A 24,672-nucleotide genomic window follows, 5' to 3' on the forward strand; every position below is an offset into this window, starting at 1 on the left:
TAATAAAAGATGGCAGACCTTCTGCAAACTCTTTCACAACTTCTTTGGTACATTGAAGTATATTGTGCCTCCCAAATTAAGTGGTCTATTTTATTGCACTGTAATGTAATAATGAATTCCAATTGTGAGCCCTAGCTGGCTAGCTGTAATTTTACAGGCGCTTGTACTATCCTGTGCAGATTTGTCTATTGTGTCTGTATTTGGTGCTAAGAACTACAAACCTGGAATCTGAGTGTCAGCAGGCAGTTCTGTAAAACTGAATGTTGCTTGTTAAAGATTACTTGCAAATTTGTGGTGGTGGAGGTATTTCCTGAAACAGCCTTTTTTGATAAGCCATGAAGAGTTGCAAGATGCCAGAGGCTGTAGTTAAGATGATGACTAAGAACCACTTGAGAGTTCAGTTTTCTGCTGTGCATTTTCATTAAAAGTATATGTCACAATAGAGTCCTTAGTCTGCACCCAAAAGTCTTTTTGCGTCTTTAAAAAAAAACATCTTATCCTTGGGAATCTTATAATTTAAAATTACCCTGATGGTTTATTTCATAAGTTTTTGCTGCAGCAGAAGCTACAGGGTCTCATCACACTTGAATTAAAATTGCTGGCTGCGACTTGATGTTACCTGTAAATTGTGAGTGAGTGCTAAAGGGAATCAGTAGCCTGCATAATTAGAGCTGCCTTGAAAGTGTTTCTTAAATCTGAAAATACGAAGGGTATTTTCTGTACCTAGTTGGTGTGCTGTGTCTCTTGTTGAAGTATTGCTTTGTAGGCTACTGGTATCTTCATGGTTGACCTGATAGATGGGTTGCTAGCGGTAGAGATGGATACCCTAATGTTAGTAGGTGAAAAAAACATCTGCAGATGTGAAAGTTAGAGCTCTTTCTGTGGCATGCATGCAGATGCAAGGGGCTTCCTCAGATGTTACATTCCCGCAGACCCACAGCACTCATTGTATCTGCCATGCAAATTGTGAAACCCTTCTTGTCAGGTTTGAAGAAGACTCCAACATTGGATTTATATCCCACCCTCCACTCCGAAGAGTCTCAGAGCGGCTCACAATCTCCTTTATCTTCCTCCCCCACAACAGACACCCTGTGAGGTGGATGGGGGCTGAGAGAGCTCTCACAGCAGCTGCCCTTTCAAGGACAACCTCTGCCAGATTTATGGCTGACCCAAGGCCATTCCAGCAGGTGCAAGTGGAGGAGTGGGGAATCAAACCCGGTTCTCCCAGATAAGAGTCCACACACTGAACCACTACACCAAACTGGCTCTCTGAAATGACTAGATGTTTAGAAACACCTCCAGTGTTTGAGCTCTGCTTACAGTATTTGACTACAGAGTGTAAGATTTCTTAGAGTTTCTTATTAGTGGCCTCTCCCATTAAGGAGATCCATGGTGCAGTCCCTAAGCAGAGTTGCCTGCATCTAAGCAGATACAGAATGGTGTAATTCTGTTTAGGACTACACTGTATCTCCAAACTTGGCTTTCCTCCTTACCCACCATAAACTCCCCTGTTCTGTCTTGTTTGGTCAGGACAACACAAATTGTGTTAAAACTTAAACAGATACAGAAGATGGTGGACTCAGTTATGATACTGAGAGAATAAATGGGCAGATGCCCCAATCAGCTGTGCCATTTAAGGCAGCAAGTGGGAGTTTGAATGCTCTTCCACAAAAAACTGAAAACATCCTTGCTTGCAAGTAGAAATCAGCATGCTGGAGGAAGGAAGCGTCCTGACATACTGATCTATGCGCAGTGGATTGTTTTTACCTTCTCTTCTCTGCCCCCACCCCCACTCAAATTGTTCAAGTACAGGAGACCTTCAGCCTGAAATACTACAGTAGGTTTGTTTCTGATTATATAAACTGCCTCTAAACTTTAATAAACAAGAATTCACTTTGAGAACTACTGCAGTGCGGAGTGGATCCAACTATTCTCCAAATAGCCTTCCTCTGACTTAAGGAGCTTTCCTGCAATCGAAGAGCCACAAGTTGGAGGGAAGCTGTTTAGGCTGGAGGAAGCCCTCAAATTCAGTAGAGGGAGTTAGTGGGATGGAATCCACCCAACTGTGAAGAAATTTGGTGCTTTTAAATAGTAAAGCTTCCAGTAGCATCCTTAAGACTAACCAATTTTATTGTAGCATAAGCTTTTGAGAAAAATAGCTCTCTTTGTCACATGCACAAAGGGTATGTAGAAACTGGGTAGAGATATATAGGTGGTAAGGGGAAGGGGAGTGGATGCAGGACTTGAGTGCCGTGTAAATGCAAAGCAGTTGTAAAAGTCGTGGAAAAGGTTGAATGCGGAATCCAGGCTGAGTGTGACCACTCCCTTCTATTGATGAATCAGAATGGAATACCTGAAAGGGAAAGGCAGTTATTTCTGGTAATGAGACAATCATCCAAAATCCCTATTCAATCCAAGTCTGATTGAGTCAAATATACATATAAATTCTAATTTAGCAGCTTCCTGTTGGATTTGTTTTTGAAATGTTTTGTGTGAACTATGGTGACCTTAAAGTCCTTGATTGAATGTCCTGGTGAATTGAAGTGTTATACTGGTTTCTGGATATTGCCATTTGTGATATCAGATTTGTATCCATTTATTCTTTTGTAAAGAGGTTGGCTGGTTTCTCCTATATACAGAGCAGAGGGGCATCCCCTCTGCTCTGGCCACTTTCTACATACCCTCCATGCATCTGATGAAGAGACCTGTGTTTCTCAAAAGCTTATGCTACATAAAATTTGTTGGTCTTAAAGGTGTTGCTGGACACTGTTTTGCAGCAACAGACTAACATGGCTAACTCCTCTGGATCTTTGGTGATTTTGCTACCTACCTGGAGAAATTTGTTGTACACATAACTTCCTACATTACCTGGTTTTTTTCTTAAGAAACTGTAAAGCTTCAGGGATGCTTGACAGTACTATATAATAGTTTTGATTCGTTTGATTAACCTCCTAATAGATACCCATTTATGTTGAAAGTGCAATTCCATTGACAGTTCCAAAACCCAGTGATTTAGTAAAGGGCTCTAGTTTTGTGATTCTGCTAAATGAATATGATTTATGTTGACGCTTTCGGCATCTGTTAAGTTTTATCTCTTTCCAAAAGGGGTAGTATTTTTTATAATGTAGGTAATTTTATTGCACTGTCATATTTGTATTTTCAGTAACAGTGATGGTGTTCAACTGGAGAGCCAGTTTGGTGTAGTGGTTAAGTGTGCGGACTCTTATCTGGGAGAACCGGGTTTGATTCCCCACTCCTCTACTTGCACCTGCTAGCATGACCTTGGGTCAGCCATAGCTCTGGCAGAGGTTGTCCTTGAAAGGGCAGCTGCTGTGAGAGCCCTTTCCAGCCCCACCCACCTCACAGGGTGTCTGTTGTGGGGGAGGAAGGTAAAGGAGATGGTGAGCCGCTCTGAGACTCTTCGGCGTGGAGGGCGGGATATAAATCCAATATTTTCTTCTTCAGTATTGAGGAGAGAATAAGCTAAGATGCAGGTTTCAGAAACATTAAAGAAAACTCTTGGTTAGTACAATGTTACATTCCTCTGCAACTGTGTTTTGAGTTAGTCCTTAGTCTCTTTTCATTACTTTCCATAGTGATGCTGAGAGCTTTGTGTTGCAGTGCTGTAGAGCCTCAGAGCAGAGAAATTAGCAAGTAAGCAATAATCTCATCGCTTCCTCCCTTCACAGTTTCTCATTTGGGTACCAAGAGGCTGAGAGTATTCATCCCTGGTTCAGCAGTTATCTGCCTCTGTCTGTAATGCCTAGTCCTGTGTAATTTGTCTGTATTCTGGGAGACTTCCAGTATGATATCTCACTTGAAGCTCCTGTGAGATCTTCCCAGAATCATGACCTGTTAATAGTAGCAGCCCATCTATGAGGCCCATGGCCTATTGCCACACCAGGTGTATATAGATTGTGCAGATGAAAGTTGGGGAAAATTTGTTTCATAGTAAGTTAGACTACTACTCTTATCAACAGATATTTTTAATGACCAGCGCATTGAGGTATTAGCTGGATGTGCTTGTAATTGGAGCAGGTTTGTGCTTCTTTTTGCCTGTCATAAGTTTCCATTTCTTAAATATATTTTTCCTTATTAACTTAAACCTCCACTCACTGTCCCTGGAAAATCATGAGGAGGTCTTTGATGACCTGGAAAACCAGTGAGCACATGATTGTTTCATATGTAACAGCAACTTCATTGGGTGGAATTTTAAGTAATATTGCTGGAATTGTCTGTAAACTATTTCCATCACTAGTGGTTTGGGGGAAGAATCGGCCATTATTTTAGTCTGTTTCTTTAGCCCAGTTCTGTGAGATGTGTGAATGTATGGCCACATACCCAGTGATTCTATTTGGCTGTGAGAGGCAACTTTTCAGCACAGGTGAATTGGGAACACTTTGTGCCATAACTGCAGCTACTTTGTATCAAGTGAAATAGCATCCATGTCTCCCACACATTTTGTATACTGTTTAAATTTACATCCTGGTTTTGTCCCTGATAGGGGACCCAGAGCAGCTTTTCACATTGTTCCCCCTTCCTCCACTTATTCTTCACAACAGTCTTGTGAGGGTAGGTTAGGCTGAGAGATAGCAGCAGGTCCAGGGTCACCTGGTGGGGTTCCATGGCTGAGTTTGGTATTTGGACCCAGTCATCCAGGTTCTGCTTTTCTCAACACTGCTGTCACCTTTTGATTCACCTTTCCATTCACAGCTGAGCTGGGAGAGGGTCCAACAAGATTCTTGTCACATCAGCACTTTGCATCAATGTGACAAGGGCGAGGGGCAGCAAGTGGCACAGAGACAGGATGTATGTGTGCCATCCCCACATGTGCCCTGATGGCCAGCATCCTCCCATTTCTAGGCATCAGAGTTGGTAAAGCAATTCTAGGGCCAGCTGTCAAAATACAATCCCAAGGTTCAGACACAAGATAGACAACACTCACAGCTACAAATCTGAAGGGCAATCTGAGAACAAGAATATGAAGGTCAGAGGCCAGGGTCAGAGATAAAGAGGGCAATCCAGAGCAGAGGCAGCAAGGTCAGTATCTATCCGAGGAGTTGCTTCCACACAGCCACTCCCTTCTCTATTGCTTTTTAGCACCATGCTGCTCAGCAGCCTATATTGCACCATGCACAAGCTGGCTGCCAGTCCTGCTCCAGCAAGCACTCATTGTCACTTGGTGCTGTGCTTCTAAGCGAGCACTACACCTCCTGTCTTGCAGGTCTCTCCTCACCTTCCTCCCACAATGATCCCAAGGCTCTGGTGATTGGGGGGGGGGGGGGTAGAACTGACTGGTAACTGGCTCTCTGTTTCCAGCCCAGGTTGGGGGGCGGAGTCTGAGGATCTTTGTCTGGCCCCTCAGAAACTGCCTCCTCCTGCAGCACATCTGCTGGCTGTGGGTTGGGGTCAGGTCTGCTGGCTGACTCTTCCTCAGAGGAGTCTTCAGTGTCCCTTTGCTTTGCTGGGCTTGACTGGCTAAGGATAACATGCTTTGATCTTACTTGCTGCTACAGCTTCTGCAGAGAGGAGGTTGTTGCACAGCCCATTGAGAAACAATAATTGAAATAGCTGAGTCAAAAGCTCAAAGGTTATAGGGAGCACTGTAAGTGCTGAGAGCGCATTGGTGAAGGCTGTGGAGAGCTTTAAAAGCATGAAATAAAGAATTTGTTCTGGCTGTGGGTAGAGAAGAGCCATCAGTGTAGCTTTTTTTTGGCATTTGTGTGTGTGTGCCCCCATGCCTGGAAGTCATGGCGACCTCTGGCAACTCCTGCTGGGGCATGGAGAACATTCACAGAAGTGACTTGACAGACTGATTTGGGGAACTAAACTGTGGATAAAAATGAGACAACCAAGGTGGCTGAAGTATGCAAGAAACTGGGCTAGGTGAGCATAGTTATTGACAGTCAAAGAGTGTCCTGAAGAGCAAAGAGTGTCCTTTCTCCTGTGTTTGGTTGCTCAAGTGGTTTCCCCATTTTGTTCTCAAATTCTAGGAATGTGACAGAAATGGAGAACAATGGATGGGAACTAAGGTGTAACATGGGAGGGTGGGAGTTCATGGAACAGAGAAATGTATCTGCCACTTCAACTACATACGTGAACAAAATGCATGTGTCAAATGAAACACTTGCCTTTTACAATGAGGTCTTATTTCAGTCTTGAAATCTGTGCCAAAACATAGCATAGAAAGACAATACTAACTGATAAGGATTGGAGTTTGTTTTCTTATGAATGTTGTGGGATTTACATGAGGGTCAAGCAGGATAGGGATTTTAACCAGCCTCTGTGATGTGCATGATGGCCATGAATTAGAATACGTAGCCCTAAATGGTTTCCACTTTGACCCACTGGGTCTTGCTGACCTTGAAGCAGCCAGTTTGGTATAGTGGTTAAATATGTGGACTCTTATCTGGAAGAAACACGTTTGATTCCCCACTCCTCCACTTGCAGCTGCCTTGGGTCAGCCATAGCTATCACAGAACTGTCCTTGAAAGGGCAGCTTCTGGGTGAGCTCTCTCAGCCCCACCTACCTCACAGGGTGGGGAGGGGTGAAGGTAAAGGAGATTGTAAGCCACTCTGAGACTCTTGATATTCAGGGTGTAGGGTGGGGTATAAATCCAATATCATCATCATCATCATCATCATCTTTTCTCATACTAAACTGAGCTGAATTGCTATAGAACTGAACATCTAGTTTCTGACATTATTATTAAAAGAAAAAACGGGGGGTGGGCTTGAACCTTCACAGGGCACTTGGTAAATCAGATTTAGGAGCTCCTGCATTGTCTGGATTCAGTGGAAACATTTACAGAAGAAGCTGGTGGAGTGGATCTTTCCCCCATTTATTCTTCTCAAGCAGCCTGCTCTGAAACGCCGCTTGGAGTGTCAGCAGAGCCTCGCAGACAAAATGCACTGTAGTATGGAGTGCTACAGCAGTGAGGGGAAATAAGTTCAATTTGCCCCCTTCCGTTAGCAGCTTACATCAGTTTGAAAATAGCAACAGAAGAAAAGGTTAAGGGCTCTTCTCCTGTAGTTAGACTTCTTCCCTCTTTTTCAAAGATAATGTGATCACAGAACTATATGTGATATATAGTTCTGCTCTTTATTTATTTATTGAATTTTTGACAATCCTTCCTGATAGCTGGGCTCAGGGTGGCTCACAACAAGTTATATTTCAAAACAGATAAAATCAAATTAAATAAACAGTAAAAACATTGCAGTTCCCTAAAACAAGATGGCGTCAAGTCCTAATGGTGTTGCTGTCTTGCATGGGGAATGGAAGTGGGAGTGCCAGATGAAAACTGTAGCTATCCTCAGCCAAATACCTGGTGGAACATCTCTGTCTTACAGACCCTGAGGAACAATAGTAATTCCCACACGGTGGTAATACACATAGCGTGGACATGCTTAAGCTGAGAAGGAATGGTGGAGACATGACTAGATTTCTGGCTTTTGCTTACTAGGCCACTGTTCTGATTTTGTACCTCATGAAACTTTTCAGAACACCTTTTGTCAGGAGTGAAAAATACTTTCACAGCAGGAAGACAGGGCAACAAACTTGTATCCAAAAGATTAGAGGGCTTTTTGCATCCGTAATGGAAAATTCTGAGAGCTGTGATGACCAGCTTGTTTCTTCCCTGCCACTTTTGATTAGTGCTAGATAGAAGGGAGAAAACACCTCCAGAGGCTTCATCCTGATACTTTTGACCATGTAGGTCTAATGAATTTCTCAAAACAAGAACCCCAGACCCTTAGATATTCAAGCCACTTCTTTCTTGTTACTTCAGTCCTTTAGGTATAGGAAGAGTAATCACTCATTTGTGGCCACAAGTCCTAAATGTAAAACAAATAAAGGTTTTGTTGGAAGTTAGGCTGGCATTTATCAGAATTATCAGCTGACAGATCTTGATTAATGGGTTCCAGTGCAGTTTGCACATCCAGGAGGGTGAGATGACATTAAATATTGAGTAAAGGTTAGGTGCTGAGATGGATACATAGGTTTGATAACCACATGTTGTTCTTTGATTAGCACAGTAGTACAAAAGCATTAGGACCATTCTACTTAACTCAGTTGGTATTGCATTAGATTAACTTGTGGTTACATTTTCTTGGTATAATTTTTGTGTGTTCTGTTTCTCTCCTCACCACCCAAACTGGCTAATGTGGCAGAATTTTAGCAACTTGACAGCTTTATCAAACAGAGCTGGATCAAAATTTGAACAGGTCTAGGGTATCACTAATAAATGTTATGTTATTCACATGATAATCTCTGGAGCTGCTGTAGTTTTTATTCAGCTGCTTGAAGGGCACTTGGTGTAATTAGTCAACTGATCAAAGCCACCAAGTATTACACTGTCTTTCAGTTTGCAAAAATATATTATAAGCATTGTGTACAACACATAATAGACAATACAATAATGACAGAGGCCAGCGGTGCTAGGAAAGAGCCCGATGTTCACAATGAAATGAGAAGCTAATGCTGTGATTAGAGAATGTAGAACAGGGTTCCTAAATAATTAAGCTGTCAAACTGAAGAAAGAATTGAAACGTCATCGAAATCTAGAGAGACGTCTTTTTAAGAAAGCGGCTGTGTTGAAGCTACACTCCTCAGGAGCACCCACCTTGTGAATTTCAGTTGGACTGTTTCCAAGTTTGGACATATCTTTTCATTTGAAGATAGGGGGGGTTGCCCCTTGGGGTTTTCTGTTGCTTTAAAAGGCCCTAGCACCGCTGACCTCTATCATTATTGTATTGTCTATTATGTGTTGTACACACTCCTTATAATATATTTTTGCAAACTGAAAGACGGTGTAATACTTGGTAGTTTTTATTTAAGCTGGTTTGTATGTGTGCCAGTGCCATGCCTTGAGCTAATGCCCTGATGGATGGCATTATGCTGAAAGCTGACCTGTTTTTAGTACAGTATGTGTAACAGCCTTGCTGAGTGTTAATTCAACTGGAAATGGGCATGTGCTAAGTGAAAGACGCAGCTATCTCATTCCAAGAGAGTGGTTTGAAAAGATGCTGAGTCATTAATGTGATCCTACCCCCCCCCCCCTTTTCTTTTTTCACGGCATCATTCCAGCCTGTGATGTTTGCTCTAGAAATGTAGTTAAGGGTTTCACTTATAGAGTCATCCTAAGCATTGTTAAACTTTTGAAATGAATGGGTGCAGAAGTGTGTAGCTCTACTTATGATGGCCCATTGGGAACAGTGAAAGCACATAGGATCAGATGATGGACATAAGATGTTGAAAATATTTGATATGTCTAGAAATATACCAGGCTGAGCTTTTGACTATCAGAAGTGGTCAATTACAAGCACTCCTGTGGCAGACTTTGAAGACAAACAGCCTTGACAGAAAGGCCCAGATCAAAGTTCTCTATGAAGGCAATGTGTACAATTGCTGCCAGGTTCAATTTCATTGAACTAACGTTCCTTCCCTTCTGAGGCATATCTGCAAGGGTTGCTTTCAGGGATCAGAGAAGTTCTTTTAGCATGATCTTCTACCTTGTTTTTATGATCATTCAGTGCAGTGCAGTGGTTGCCTAGTGTGCCCGTAAACTTTATTTGCATCTTGTTAGTATCTTCCATTCTGAACATTAACTTCTGTTCGTTCCTTCAGATTCATCAGGGTTTATTTTTGATGTGCAGTCCAATACTGTGATGGCCCAAGGAGGTACCTTTGAAAACATGAAAGAAAAGGTGAGCCATTCCTGAGCGGTTCTTTAGCTAAAGTTTGAAACAGCATTTTGGTTTTCAGATGACAGAGAGCTAATGTGTCTGTGAATAGGAATTTAGATTTGTAGAGGCTCTTCTGTCAAGGTTTCTTAGCTGTTCTGCAGTTTCCTTTGATACCTTTGCCTCTGTTGTTGGTGAGTGGTATTCAGCAACATACCATGGCAAGTGGCTTGGATCACTATAGCAATGGGACAAACTTCTGTTTTATCTGTCCAGCTGTTTGAAATCCAGCCTTACTGATTTGTGATAGAATTTTAAAGAGATAACAAACTAATAACTCAGTTGTGACCATTCATATTGATTCCGGCTTCTAGCATCAGTTATAGACTTGTTGCCTGCTCTGGGATTGGCTTCAGAAAAATGTTGCCAAAGAAAACAGTATTAGTGGGCTGTTCCCAGAGCAGAAATGAAACTAACATTGCCTGAGAAAACAGAAACTTAATTATTTTCCTCTGTAAGAAGTGCGGGAGAATATTTGACAATTGGAAGCAACTGGTTAATGTGTGACTTGGGTATCTCGCTTCTTTTAGATCAGTGCCGTGCGAGCGATAGTCCCCAATCGCAGCAACAATGAAATTATCCTAGTGTTGCAGCACTTTGATAACTGTGTAGATCGAACAGTGCAGGCTTTCATGGAAGGTGAGTTTTTCAGTAACACAGTTCTGGTTGGGAGACTGCAAAACCCCAAGTCTGTGACGGGGATAAGTAGCGTGAAGTGGGCAAATTTGCTGGCATCTTACTTAACTTGCCCTCTCTAAATAGCTGTGAAGTTACACAGTGTTATGTTTGCATTTTGTTATGTGCTATGGTGCATATATTTTCTCACAAAAGCTGTACTATGTTTGGTCAAAGGAATAAGAAATAACATTTGAGATGAGAGGGCATGGGGTGATGAGTAGCTTGTGGGCTTCTCAGAAGCATCTGGCTGGCCGCTATGGTAAAAAGAATGTTCTGTCAGTGGACTCTGGGCATTGTCCAGCAGGGCTCTTCTTGCTCTCCAGTCCTTGTTTCTTTTTCTACCTTCAAGAATGTGGCTGCTGAGTATAGAAGTCCACCATGTGACCAGTTTATAACCTTCTCAGAGTTTCTTCACATGGTCATGTGATCAGATCAAGACATATGTTCTTTGGATATCCAAATATGCAGAATTGTAGGAAATAGACATTCCTGCAATTTTCATATGGGATGGTGAGTGTTTCGCACAAAATTTAGGTTTGTGTATGAAAAAACTATAGAGAGAGTGACCCTCAAATGGTCTGTCACTTCTAAATTGTGCATGTGGACTGCCAATACACCTCTGTGAAGGCTAGAAACACTTTTTGGAAGAGTGTGGACAAATTCTTGTTCTGTGATTGTGTTATGCAGCATGATAGGAACAATACAAATTCCGTTTTTCAACATGACTCATTTGTATAAGCTTATGTAGATTTACAAACACTGACATTTTCATTGCATAATGTGAAACTGGGTATGAAACCAGTTTCAGTGGCAACCCCAGGTGCATCTTTCATTGTATGGTATTGATTACATGGAGAGGCTTTTGTCGTAGTTTCCAGTAATAATAAGGCACATACGTTTCAGTCCTCTTTGTAAATATAATTTTCTTTAGCAGTCTCTATTTAGGATTTGTTTTGAAACGACAGTTGTACCCTATATGAGTGAGACTAGAACTGTTGAGCTTAAAAGGCCGCTGCAAAACCTTTAAGCAAAACCTATTACTTCTAAACCAACTGTGCTGTGTCTTATAAATATAGGTTTTAATTGCTCAAAATGTTGTCTCCCCGGTACTGTGAAACACCCTTTTAAAAACGTGTGTTCTTTCTTCTGCCCCAACTCTGAGCTGCAACGGTTTCTGCAAGCCCAGAAACTTCTTTCTTTGCTCTCTTTCAAAAATCCTTGATTTTCTTATCTAAGGTCCTTAAAAGTGCTGTCTGTACCTGAGCAGAGGCAAATTTATTTCTTCTCTTCCCACTCATATGCCATCCTCCCACAGCAGTGTAAAACATTGGTGAAATGCAGTCAATTCTATGCGTAGGATGTTGTCCCCAGAGTGGGAATTAGATGTTGCTGCAGCGAAAGCACTGAATGCAGATTATAGGAGACATTCCAGCTGTTTTATCTGTCAGGCTTCTTTCTCCATTGGGTGGATGAGGAGCACATGAACTATTACTGCTTATGATTTTTAATTATATTAATTTGCAGGCAGTGCCAGTGCAGTACTGAAAGAATGGACAGTTACAGGCAAGAAAAAGGTAAAGTTGGACTTGTACATGAAATCACCGTTTGTAAGATATATATTGTCTTGACTTGCTGTGGTAATTGAAAGATATCCATCCCTGCTAAGCTCATCTCCCTGTGCTGCTCCCACTTAATAGTAGAGATGCAATAAAAGAGCTTAAGAGAGAATGTGTCCGAATTATTACTTTTATATTACCTGTAAGTCATTGATCTGCTGATAGTGGTCTCCTGTGCAGTTTTTGAAATAAAGCTTAAAACCTGTAATTCACTTTACTGTCTTGACTATGCATGATTGTATAGTTAGGAAACGTCAACTGGAATCCATTTAGCACCCCTTTTTCTGCAATTCTTTCTAGTTAGTCCCAGAAACTCCCTCCAAATAGGATTTTAAATTGTTCCTTAACAGGGTTGGGGGAGTCTCCAGTTTCTAAAGCTTCTTTCCGCAGTGGGATGCCAAGCCTCTTAATCCAGCCACTTCTCTTGTACTTCCTGCAGACTTTCTTCATTTCCCCCTTGCCTGTGATGTCTCTTTTTTCTTGTCACTCATACCCTGCCTGGTCTTCAGTGGACTTGTCTAGTCTCTGGCCTTTTATCTCAACTGATCATCTTGGCCAGTTAAGGCATCTGTTTCTTTCCTCAGGTGCAAGATGACTTTTTCTCCAGTTGCCTGTACTCTCTTCTTTAATTGGAGCAGGGCCCTTGAGCCTGACTTTGCTTATCTTGGGACAGTTTGCCAGGCACCTGGTGATAAACAACCTTATTTTAAATTTGATTACCATATAGATAATCTGTCTCAGGCCATATTTCTGTACCATAGCCTCTACCTGTGCATGGTTACCATGTGTCTGATAGCTGAGTCTCATCCATCCTAAGAATGAACTTAGGTTTCACCTCAGGAATTAACTGTCTTTTTCTTTGGTGGGCTGGATCTATGGAATACTAGAACAAAAAGAAGAAAACCAAACCAAAGCCTCCTGCAGAATCAAGTGCCAGCCTTCTGGACCCCAGCAAGCCTGTGTCCACTGAAGAGGAGCAGTCTGCAGCATCATCAGAAAAGGGCGGGATCAATGGTTACCATGTCAATGGCACAACCAATGACACAGAATCCGTGGACTCGCTCAGTGAAGGTTTGGATACTCTTTCCATAGATGCCAGAGAGCTCGAGGAGAGTGAACCTGCCACTCCTGAGGTGCCCGACAGAGCAGGTTAGCTCTACTGCATGGGGAGAGGGCTTGCTTCCCTTTTCCACAATTGTCTTCTCAGCTGCTGTAGTTAAATATCTGTTAGTGAGAGTGTTCTAAATTGTGTTGCATATACCACCTTTCTGTCACTAGGCACAGAGAGAAGGTTAACTGGTCCTTTTGAAATACCTTTGAAACTCTTTTGGGGTTCCAGAGGGTCCTGGGGGATGGGAATGGGAGCAAGTTGAAAGCTGCTTATAAAAGTCTTGTATTGGTTTAGCCTTGTTAAGCCTTCCTTGAAAGGGCTAGGCTGCATGGAGAAGGAAACGTAGCTGGGGGGTGGGTGGGGGAACCAATATTCAGAGCCTCTTTGGAGCCATGCTGTAGATGAGCCAAGCCCCTCAGAATGTGCTTGGGGAAAAAAATTTGAGTAAGTGTGGCCAATGCAGTTTTTTTCATGTGATCTGGTGGGTTGACCCTATGTGTGTTTTGGATGTTTGAACTGGGCCTCTTTTTTTCCCTCCTCAGCAACACTTGAGTTAGAAAGCCGCCTGGCAGACTTCAGTCCAAAGTCTGCCCAGAATGCCCAGTCTTTCAGAGCACACCCTGAACTGAGGAGCCCCAGCAAGCCATTCGCCAGACCTGCACCGAGCACCCAGTCAGCTGTTCCTTCATCTCTAGCAATGCTAGATGAGGTCCCTGTGTCCTCTGGAAACAAAAAGCTAGGTAGGCCTGAGGGCATCTGCGGTTGCTGTGTGGCTCTTTTGCTCATCTGGCTTTGCTGACCAGCTTATGAATGGTGGCCCAAGCCAGAAGTGTCTGGGATTTAAGACTATGATATAAAGTATCTGATGCTTTGATCTGATCTGATCTTTTTAGTGTACTTTATTTCTTGAGCTTGTATTGTGGACAGGGTGTGGGACCAGGGTCACAGATCCCCACTTGCCATAAAGCTTGTAGCAGGTAGGTGAGGATTGGACCAGCTATTCTACAATGTCTTCGAGTTTACTTTAATAAAACGAGAACAGCTGCCTTGTACATTGTCCTGGGCTGCTTAGAATAATGACAAGATAGAAATGGAATAGATAACTGTGTCCATTTTTGTCTGCATTGGAGGAACTTTATCTGTTGATATTCTTACCTTCCTTCTTTGTGAACACTTCAGCCGCATTTCTTAACTCTGGAAAATGTATTCACAACATATTCTAAACAATAAATGATCTGTTATTGGCCTTTTCTGTTCTTCAACTTTGGTATAATGCCAGAAGAATGCTAACTACTACATTAAGTTCTGACATTCCTGGGGTAATGATCTGTTTAGGGAAGGTCACAGATGATTTCCCCCTTTCTGAAAACTCACATGCCTGCTCTGTCTGCTAGCTGCTGGAGCAAGGCAGCTAAAATCTGGAAACCAAGGAAGCAGACAAATAATGTGTTAAGTTGCTGAGCAAATACACACACACATACCCTCCTCAGGATGGGTGTCTTGTTATCTGACTGCTCTGAGAACAAACAAAAGTCACTGGACTGAATATCTCTTTCTAAATTCCATTTGTGTTCCAAGTCTGCTTTCATTTGGGCTGCGCCAAACTCTTGGAAATCACAGAATGCATTGCAGATGTGGGGAATTAATTTGCAGAGCACATTAAGTGAGCAAGAGTTAGTTGAAATTGAATTAGATTGCCTGGTAGTGGGTGGACTATGAACACTGTAATAGGAAATGCTGCAGGAATTGGCACACTGTCTTCTGTTTTTCTCTTCTTCCTATTAAACAAAAAACAGAGAGCTGGATGCCTAAAATCCTTTCATTGGTTGACATCCCAACTGGGTAGTCTTTTGCTCTATTTTATCTCTAACCTTTTACATGGATTTGGAATGCTCCACTTTATTCCCAATCATAAAGCAACAGTTTCTGTACTTTCCCCCCCTTTGATCAGAGTTTGTCCCTGAACCAGAATTTCAAAGAGACCTAGTAGTTAGTGAGAAACAACTGTCCTTTGTGGTTTCTCTTTTTGTGTCTGTTATTCCTTTCTCCACCTGTCAGTAAGAAGGACCTCTAAGACCTCAGTTTTAAGCATGGTCATTATCCTCAGCTTCAGGAAGATGTGAATATCCAGCTCCTGGCAGTGGTGGTTCACCTTCTTGCTATAACAAAGGCTGTAACAAGCAGCTGGTGGTTCAGCTTAGTAGGGGGTGAGTGCTCCAGCAAGCCTTGGTGACAGAAATAAGCATGGAGATGTTTGTGTCAGAGATCTGTGGCAAAGAGTCTAACCTTTGTTACTGGCATCTAAGCCTTCCATCTTCTCCTTTAGAGGAAACAATTCTCTCAAACAGGTTTTAGTTTATTGGAGCAAAACCTTCCCAAACTTAGTCTCATTCATATTTGGATAGTTTTGCTTGTTACTATTCAACATGGCTGTTTTATTTAATTCTGTTGAATATTGGAGCTTCAGGTTGAAATAAATGGCAGTGAAAGCTGCCAATACTTTCCTCAACCCATTGTTTTTGTAAGAATGCTTTGTGCCAAAGAGTGGTTTTCTTCTTAATTTACTGTGGTTTTGAAAACTTGTACAGTCTAATGTTCTTGGGTGTTTGCATGGGTGTTTTGGGCAGGTTCCAATATTGAAAAGTCCGTGAAAGACCTCCAACGATGCACTGTCTCGCTGGCTCGGTATCGAGTTGTAGTTAAAGAAGAAATGGATGCCTCCATCAAGAAGATGAAACAGGCCTTTGCTGAGCTGCAGAGCTGGTATGATAACACATGAAGAGATTGGAATGTTCAGAAAAGACTCAGATTATGGCAAAATTAGTGCATTCTATGGTAAAAGAGGCTTTTTTATTTTCCTGTCCTATTATCTCAGGCACCTGTCTACTATATGGTTGACACCATATGAGCAGTCAGAGGTACTATCTTAGATTAATGTCACCTGGAAATGACGGGAGTTTTAGATGACCATATTTTCACACAATAGCTTTAATAGACGTGTGAAAAACAGAATTTCAAATTCTAGCAGTTGGCATCTGCAGCATTCTTTCTTTCATGCATCCCCTAGAGCCACTAAGCTCTGCATGCTTCAGCTACCAGGGAAGTATTGTCCCTTCTTAATTTGTTGGCATTTGAACCTTGAAACATCATATGCCAGTGGAGCATATCTGGCCCTCTTGAGCAGCAGCCATAACAGGAGTGTGAAATAAAAAAAATCAGAACAAGAAATTCATAAGCAGTCCCAATACCAGATTTGTAATAAAAATAGCATTTTAAATGTGACAAGTATATAACATCGACAATATCTATCTATCTATTGTATATGCGCAAAAGGTTTTCAGGTAAAGACCAGTTTCAAACAATTTGTTCACTGGGTACTGTCAGCTATATAATTACGAAGTGTTCCTGTCTCAGGCTGCCTAAGCTAGAGTGGTGGTGGGGAATTTACTGGCCATCTGTGCTAAAAAGTACTTTTAGATGTTAATAGAACTTCAGTTGCTGATGTGTTTCTGCCAGCCCAATACTTGGCATTCCAAGTCATTGAGTATCAGCTTTTTCTTTCTGCAGAATAGTATGCCATCATCATCATTGCTGGTTGCTCTTTGATTTCTGTATATAATTTCTAAACTTAACATTGTGAGCCTTGGTGTGTGTGCAAAAGGTCTGTCTGATTTTTTCTAAAAGCAGATTGTTTAAAACCAGTGACTCCTCATTACAGTTGAATAACTTGGTGTGCATGTTTTAAATGTGCACATGGATAATGCTACCTAAATCCCTAACCTTCACACAAAAATTAATTGGATTGTGTTGACCTGGGCAGGGGGGATTGATTTTCACCAATTCTCTCCTCCTGCAGCAGACCTCAGGCTCTCTTCCCGTCAGTTCATGGGGGTCCCCTCTCCCCTAAGAGCAGCGTGGGCTGGGGTGTCTGACTCTGCTGGTGCAAATTCTTTTCATCAGCAAAGGTTTTTCACAGATCCAATCTAGTGCATGTTTTCAAAGCTCAACTCAAGCAAATAGGGCAGCTGTAAGCATGACTTTGATATGGCAGTGTAGTTAAAACTAGTGGAACTGGAGTTCTGATCCTGAATGTTGCCTTGAGCAATTTTGTAGCTAACAAAGCTAATGGAAGTATAGTTCTGGTTTAGGGCTACTTGTGAGCAGTTTTGTAGCTAACAAAGCTAATGGAAGTATAGTTCTGGTTTAGGGCTACTTGTGTGTCTGATGCACACACCCCCCCCCGGGCTCCTCAGCCATACATAAGAACAAATGTCTCAAATGTGCAATTATGTGAGAAGAACATAAACAGTTGGGTTTAGTTACTAGAATCTGCTCATAGTTCAGTATTTCATACAGCCACTCTGAGGTTTTAATCTCTGCAAGAAGCAGTGAAACTGCTAGTAGGCTACCTTTAAAATTCCGCCTCTTGTAACAATATAATTGCTTGCTCTTTTGCTCAGATTATTATCCACGACACACTTGCGTCACATTCAGAAAGGTTCAAGACCCACGTTTAGGTCAATAGCTTTGCTCAGGTAAATCTCCCAGTTGCTATGGGAAGGGCGAGAACCAAACCAGCAGAAACCAGGAAGTGCAGTTCCGTGATACAGGGATATGAAGTGCCTGTTTGGAGCAAAGCCAGTGGAACCTCCTTAAATAAATGCCAGGTGAAGAAGGTTCTTGCAGCAAGGCTTTGTACACAGGACTGATAAAGCAGTGAACCTTGTGGGTCAGGTCAGTTTAACTTTATAGCTGAGATGATCTGCCCTTTGCTGCAAGCAGTGCGGCTGCCACTCTGCTGGGAAAAAGTCTTGCACATTCCTGTTTCCAAGAACAGTTGTTGGGTGCTTTCAAGTTGTGTCAAATCCTTTTCTGTTTGCTTTTGGAAAACCAATTCATGGCACCTCTTTAGTGAAAAATCATTTTTTCTCCTAGGACAGATCAGAAGGGATCATGGCAGTATTGAGTTGCAGGCATTGTGGTCTGTAAAAGAGCAAGCTGGTCTTGGTCAGCTGTTTAAAAAGGCATTTGTCAAAAGCTGAATTTTATTACCAAAGAAGTTGGAATTACATTGTGTTTACAAATCAGAATTGGTGACACAAGGAAACTTTTAGAATTAAGAGAATAAACTTTCTAAAATCTTGCATATATGTATATACACTCATCCCCAAATCTGCAACTTCAAAACGTTGATTTTGTGTGGCTTTAAAAATGCTACACTGTATGGTAAATTGGGGAATCTGCCATTCTTCTAAAAAAGATCCTTCACAGTATTCATCACTCTCTGTTTAGCATCCTTAGCATGATGTTCTTCTATCTTTGAACAGTTCCATACAGCAGAAAGTCACAGTTTGAAGTGATGGGTCACTGGAAAAATCAGCCAGTGCTGGTGTGAAGTTTGTGAGTGTGAGAGATGGCAGAGTGGGTGGTCTGACCTCGAGAGGCAAAGCAAGTACTACGGCGAATGCCTATAAATAATAAAATGCTGAAGTACTTTAGTCAAGTCAGTTGGAAGGGACTTTGGAATGGCAGAGAACAGTGTTTTTCAAAGCATAATCTGTCTACCAGGCAGAATGGAGCTTTACAGGGCTGTAAAATATTCCGCAACCACTAAGAATTGCAAAAGCTCCATTTAAACTGCTGTAGTTTTTTGGGGAGTAGATGAAGGTTGCCAGGCTGTTCTACATAATTCCATAGTGCTATAGAAGTCATAACCAGCTCTGTTAAAGAAGATGGTTTATATTTTTGGCTCTGTAAGCAAAGCTGTACCAACCCTCTGAAGAAGTAGGTGAAAAACAGAATGTACCAATAAAAGCCTCCCCAGTGAAGTACCATCTACTAGATAGACATCATTGTCTTAAGCTATGGGAAACTGCTTAGGTATGTGTGACCTGCTGGGTGGAGGGGTTGCCATCTGAGATCTGTGTGAAGTGTTCATTTTCAGTGACTTGAAATAATTTTGAAGATTCGGAGCTTAAAAGACAAGCTTCCAAGGAAAAGAAAAGGCAACGACTGGAAAATGTGTGTTGGATTTGTGTTAGCTCATGACTTGTGGTTTGGGAGCTGATTGAAGAGAGGAGCTGCCCAGCAACTTTGGAAAGGTTTGCAGCTTTCTGCTGCCATCTGTAGGCTTTGCTTCTGCTGGACAGAGCCACTGAAATGTTTGAAAGATCTCTGAGCCAGCACGGAGCTATTCATGTCTGGAAGGCAGTGATTCTTGACTGTATGCCTTTCTCACCATCATGTTATTAGCCAACTTGTTTCCTGTCTCAACTGTGTAGAAGCTTTTTATGGGAAGGGTTTCCTTGTGCCTTATGCCTCTCATGTCTTACCCTTTTCCTTAGCCTCATGGATCGTGAAGTAGCCCTTTTAGGTGAAATGGACAAAGTGAAAGCAGAAGCAAGTAAGACTTTTACCTTATTTCTTGTTTTCAAAAAGGCTGCAATAGAATCTAATCAAGAAGTAGTAGCAGAAATCTAAGCCAAGCCTTCCATTCCTTAGTCTCTGATCCCTTCCAGTTATAAAACCCACACAAATGGATTTTTCCATTTTTGTTTTTTAAAAGTCATGCCCACTTCATAACCACAGAATAAATAGTGTTATTTATCAGTACATACTGCAGAAAGCTTTGCAGTTATAGTTAGATGATATTTTATGTTCTGCTACCCCTAGCTTGCTTATGCCCTGCTATAAGAATTCTGAGCCCCCGTTTCTAGAGCACAGGATGGGAAGGAATAAAAACAGATTTCTGGTATTTTAAAAAAATTATACTGTCTTTCTACAGACGTGCCCAGGGTGGCTAAAGAAGATTGTAAAAAAAAAAAAAATGAAAGCAAAGCATTAAAAGATATTAATTAAAATCCAGCATTAAAAAGCCAGCCCAGAGACCATGACAGCTGACTACTGACAGCTTAAAATAACAACATCCAAACTTAAATAGTGCTAAAAGATTAACCCCTTAAATAAGGCTGTGTGAATAGAATCTAAAAGAAAGCCAAAGCAAACTCGGATACCAGGGGAAAAGTTAAACACTATGGAATGCCTATCTGTTATCACCATGGAGAAATATCACATTACAAATTCATATAATAATTCACATTACATACAACATTTTAGAACACACTATCCTAATTCCAGATGGACATAAAAAGTGGTCTTTCACATTGAGTCCATGGGTGGGCAAAATCCATATCCAGTAGTAACAATATCCAAAAATACCAGACGCAAAAAGACCAGAAATGAATGCAGATAACATCAAAGGGAATGGCCTGTTTGTAGTTAGAATAGTGTGTTCTAAAACGTTGTATGTAATGTGAATTATGATATGAATTTGTAATGTAATATTTCTTCATGGTGATAAACACTATGGAACAAATATGTATTAACATCCCCCCCCCCCCCGATATCTGACTTCGTATTGGATTTTCCATAGATCATGGGAGCCTGTGTTTACTTTTTACCTAAAAGAAAGCAACATAGTTACCAGGTGAACCTCAGTGGGATGGGCATTCTATAAGTGGAGCCACTACTGAAAAAGCCATGTCACTGGTTGACACCCTCCTCACCTCTCAAGGCAAGGGAACTGAGAGCAGGGCTTGTGAGCCAGGTCTTAACTTGTGGCTTGGGCAATATGGGAGAAGGTGGTTCTTCAAATGCTCTGGGCCCAAGCAATTTAGGGCCTTAAAGGTAAGAACCTGCACTTTGAATTTTACACAGAAACCAATTGAAAGCCAGTTTAGCTCTTTCAGCTCTGGGGTAATACAGTCCCTGTATCCCTGGCAACAGTCTGGCTGCTGCATTTTTGGTTGAGCTGAAGTTTTCAGACTGTTTTTAAAGACACCCCATGTAAAGCATACAACAGTATTTTGAAATGCAATCCTCTGGTCTGGCAACAGAGGAGATGACACCAACAACACAGCTGAGAAAAAGATACTATCAGTTACCTCCACAATTGAGAGGAGACGTGACAACAGGGTCATATAATCGCTCTTAACATTTTTAACACTCTGAGACATTTGCCTGTTTTCTCCCATTTTTGAATCTAAACTATAACGACATTATGAACTTAGCTTGTTACTTCTGTTTGCATCTGTTAAAACATTTCATTATATTGTATGCTAATTTGCTGTTCAACCTCTAACATAAATATATAACATACATGCATACACATGGGCAAGCAAGTCTGATTCCATCCTGTTTGACAAAGTGTGCATGCACACAAAAACTCACTACCTGAATAAAACTTTGTTCGTCTTAAAGGTGTTATTGGACTCTAACTTTGTCATAAACTTGGATGTAATTGGAGCATGGATCCCTGCAGCCAGATTGCATCTTTTGAGGAATGACTGTTGCTGGCATATCAGCCAAAGCTGATATGTGAGAGTCCATAATGAAATGAACACGCTTTAAGGCTACCCTGTATGTACCGGGCAGTAGGATATTCTGGTCAGTCTTGCTCTCAGTGGGCCAGCTATGGCAGCAGCATTCCAACTAGCTGTGCAGAAGCAGGAATGAAACTACCTGCTTCGACACTAAAATCACCTAAAAAGACATTGTATGAAATGTTTCTTAAGGGCAAAGCAATCTCTTATCTGCCTGGTATAGTCATCTGACTCCAAGGGCTGTTGGATGCTTGTTTTATGCAATGTGCTAAAGAAAAAAATGTAGACAAATTTGCCACTTGAACAATAAAGTGAGCAGAACTGTGGTCAGGAATGACCAGAGAAGGAAAAGAATTTGCTGTCATTCTCTTTCCCCATTGCTCCACCATATTTTAATCTTCTCTGCTGACCGGGGAAGGGTCCAGCCTACTCTAGGGTGCCGGTGTTATGGAGACTCTTCCAAGCTGACAAAAGAGAAATGCAGCACTAGGAGACTGTGGGGGGAGCAGAACCCCCTTTGCAGTCTTTGGGTAGCTCTGTGGTGTAGCCACAGCTCTCTCAACTGTGGGAGCATATGGAGGGTAAGTTGGTAATGTGCAAGGGCCCATGCAGACTTTGCAAACTGAATTAATATTAACAGGGAAGTGAATACAGGAGGAAAATGACATAATTAATCTTATAACAGTGAAGCCAACAAGGAAGTGCCTTCAGTGCATCTTTAATCCCATTATTCAAGTAGCTCAAGGTGGCATACACAGTGCTTCTCTCCTTTGTTTTACCCTCACAACATCCCTTTTAGATAGGTTGGCATGAGAGGCATGATAGGCCCAGTAAGCTTCATGGCAAGCAGGGATTTGAACCTGAGTCTCCACCACACTTGATTAAAATTCGTCCTTAGAAAATGGAAAACATGAGTGGGAAAGGATTTAGCTCTTCTTACCTAGCCACTTTTCCGGACAATTAGGAGTTGTGGGGAATGACAACAAAACAACCTTAAATGACACCCCCCCCCAAAAAAAAAAAAATCCTGAAGTGATAATTAAATGAAAAATGTTCCCAAGTGCTAGGAAGAGGATAAAAACCAATTTTTACTTTGGCTGTTGTCAGAGTCAGAAATGTCCTAGCCTAAACATAGAGAAGGGAAATGGAAGAGAATAGGGAAAAGGTCACCCAAATGTTTTTTTAAATGTCACACCATATATTAGAATGGTACATTCTACCTGCATCAGCGTTTGTGGCTGCAGAAGCCTCTTCAAATATGAAGGATGGCCTCCACAGAAACAGCAAAGACCTAGAGCTAGAACACAGCATTGGAATTTCACTATTGGTGGAAAACTTGAAGGTAAAAAACACCAAATAAAATGGCGTAGTGAACTCTCCCAGAATACTTATCAGCAGACAAGGTTACAAGCCTTGTAACAGGAAGCATTGATGCCTTGAATATCAAGGAAAGACTGATAATATGCTTTGAGTGGAGCTGACTGTAATAATTGTCCAGAAACTTTATCTGGTGCAAAATGTGGCAAGTTTCCTGCTCTGGGACCCTTATGTCGCATTAGACCAGTCCTACAGTGACTCAGCCTTCTATCCTTCCGAGGTTGGTAAAATGAATACCCAGTTTGCTGGGGGGGGGGGGGGGAGTGTAGATGACTGGGGAAAGGCAATGGCAAACCACCCTTTTTAAAAAAGTCTGCCATGAAAAGGTTGTGAAAGCAACATCACCCCAGAGTCGGAAATGACTGGTGCTTGCACAGGGGACTACCTTTACCTTTTTACAGTACTACATTATACCAGTACTACACTGGCTGCTTATCTTCCAAACAGGTTACTGACTTGAACTGTAAAGGGCTAAATACCAAAGAGACTGTGTCTCCCATATGTGCCATTTTAGAGTCTTGATGTCAACTGAGACCTTAACAAATGCCACCATGCTTATCAAGGCAGAACAGTGAAGTCATGTTAAGAGGCAGCTCTCTCATAGAATCAGAGTTGGAAGGGACCTCCAGGGTCATCTAGTCCAACCCCCTGCGCAATGCAGGAAATTCACAAATACCTCCCCCTAAATTCACAGGATCTGCATTGATGTCAGATGGCCATTTAGCCTCTGTTTCAAAACCACCAAGGAAGGAGAGCCCACCACCTCCCAAGGAAGCCTATTCCACTGAGGAACCGCTCTAACTGTCAGGAGTTTCTTTGTGGATTTGGCAAGATTCAGAACTGCAAGATTTGGATTGGCCTTTAGAGGCTTGCGGTTTTAGCAGTTGCTTTAATGGGGGTTTTAGGTTTGTTTCTTACAGTGAGTTAGAAACACTGCTGTCTCAGGTGTAATAATGTTTTGCACTCCACTTCTTTATTTTTCAGTGGAGATCTTAAGCAGCCGACAAAAGAAGGCAGAGGCGCTGAAGAAGCTGACTGACGTGGCAGTCCGAATGTCAGAGGAGCAGTTGGTAGAGCTTAGAGCTGACATCAAGGTGGGTGGGCTGTGTGAACCTTTATTTGACTGTTAAGCTTATTGTGTAGACTGGACAGCTGAGGCAGCTGTGATGCCCGAAGTGGAAGCTGGGATCCTTAATTTGGAATAAAATCTCTTAGCCCCAAATAAACGTAGTTCAGCCCTTTTGTATTCCTCCCTTACCAAAAACATGTACTTGGTCTGCAGGAGTGTGTGCACTTTTTATTATATGTAGGCCTGAGCTCAGCTCTCTGCATCTTATGTAAAGATGAATTGCGGGCAGCAAAACTGGGAAGAACCTCTGTGCTGGTTTGACACTCCCATCTGGATTGGATGCTAATGGGATTGATGAATCCATCTGTAAAACAGTGTCCTCAGGAATGGCATATATACTGTTTAAGAAACTGGCTACTGCTCTGTTGTGAAAATACTTAACAAGAAAGGGGCAGTTCTGACAAAGGGTTGGATCCAGATTAAATTTTTGCACTGACAGAAGGATAAGGGGCAGTTTCTGCCAGTTTCCCTCTTCTTGCTGCCAACCCCCCCCCCCCCCCCACTTCCCTCCCCATTTTCTTCTTCAGAGTCACCTAATTGCCCAGGAATAGCATTTTGTGGAAATCAGTGGGGGTCACTGAGGTGCAGTTTGGTGGAGGGGGAGTGGCTCAGTGGTAGATCATGTCTTACATACAGAAG

The 24,672-nt window shown here is 42.0% G+C and overlaps 2 protein-coding genes across 3 annotated transcripts in view; both read left to right on the forward strand.

The window, feature by feature from the left end:
- The window catches only part of DNAJC22 (DnaJ heat shock protein family (Hsp40) member C22), a 144,639-nt gene that overhangs the window by 36,909 nt on the left and 83,058 nt on the right, over positions 1 to 24,672 (forward strand). The gene's annotated exons all lie outside the window — the stretch shown is intronic.
- The window catches only part of SPATS2 (spermatogenesis associated serine rich 2), a 57,549-nt gene that overhangs the window by 27,260 nt on the left and 5,617 nt on the right, over positions 1 to 24,672 (forward strand). For both annotated transcript variants that reach the window (XM_060253458.1, XM_060253460.1), the window contains exons 3-10: positions 9,626 to 9,705; positions 10,272 to 10,380; positions 11,944 to 11,993; positions 12,923 to 13,184; positions 13,689 to 13,886; positions 15,774 to 15,909; positions 19,491 to 19,549; positions 23,889 to 23,998. In XM_060253458.1, the coding sequence (XP_060109441.1) occupies positions 9,626 to 9,705; positions 10,272 to 10,380; positions 11,944 to 11,993; positions 12,923 to 13,184; positions 13,689 to 13,886; positions 15,774 to 15,909; positions 19,491 to 19,549; positions 23,889 to 23,998 (1,004 nt within the window). The remainder of the gene's footprint in view (positions 1 to 9,625; positions 9,706 to 10,271; positions 10,381 to 11,943; positions 11,994 to 12,922; positions 13,185 to 13,688; positions 13,887 to 15,773; positions 15,910 to 19,490; positions 19,550 to 23,888; positions 23,999 to 24,672) is intronic.

This window comes from Heteronotia binoei, chromosome 13, assembly GCF_032191835.1.
Source record: "Heteronotia binoei isolate CCM8104 ecotype False Entrance Well chromosome 13, APGP_CSIRO_Hbin_v1, whole genome shotgun sequence".
Classification (NCBI taxonomy): Eukaryota; Metazoa; Chordata; class Lepidosauria; order Squamata; family Gekkonidae; genus Heteronotia; species Heteronotia binoei.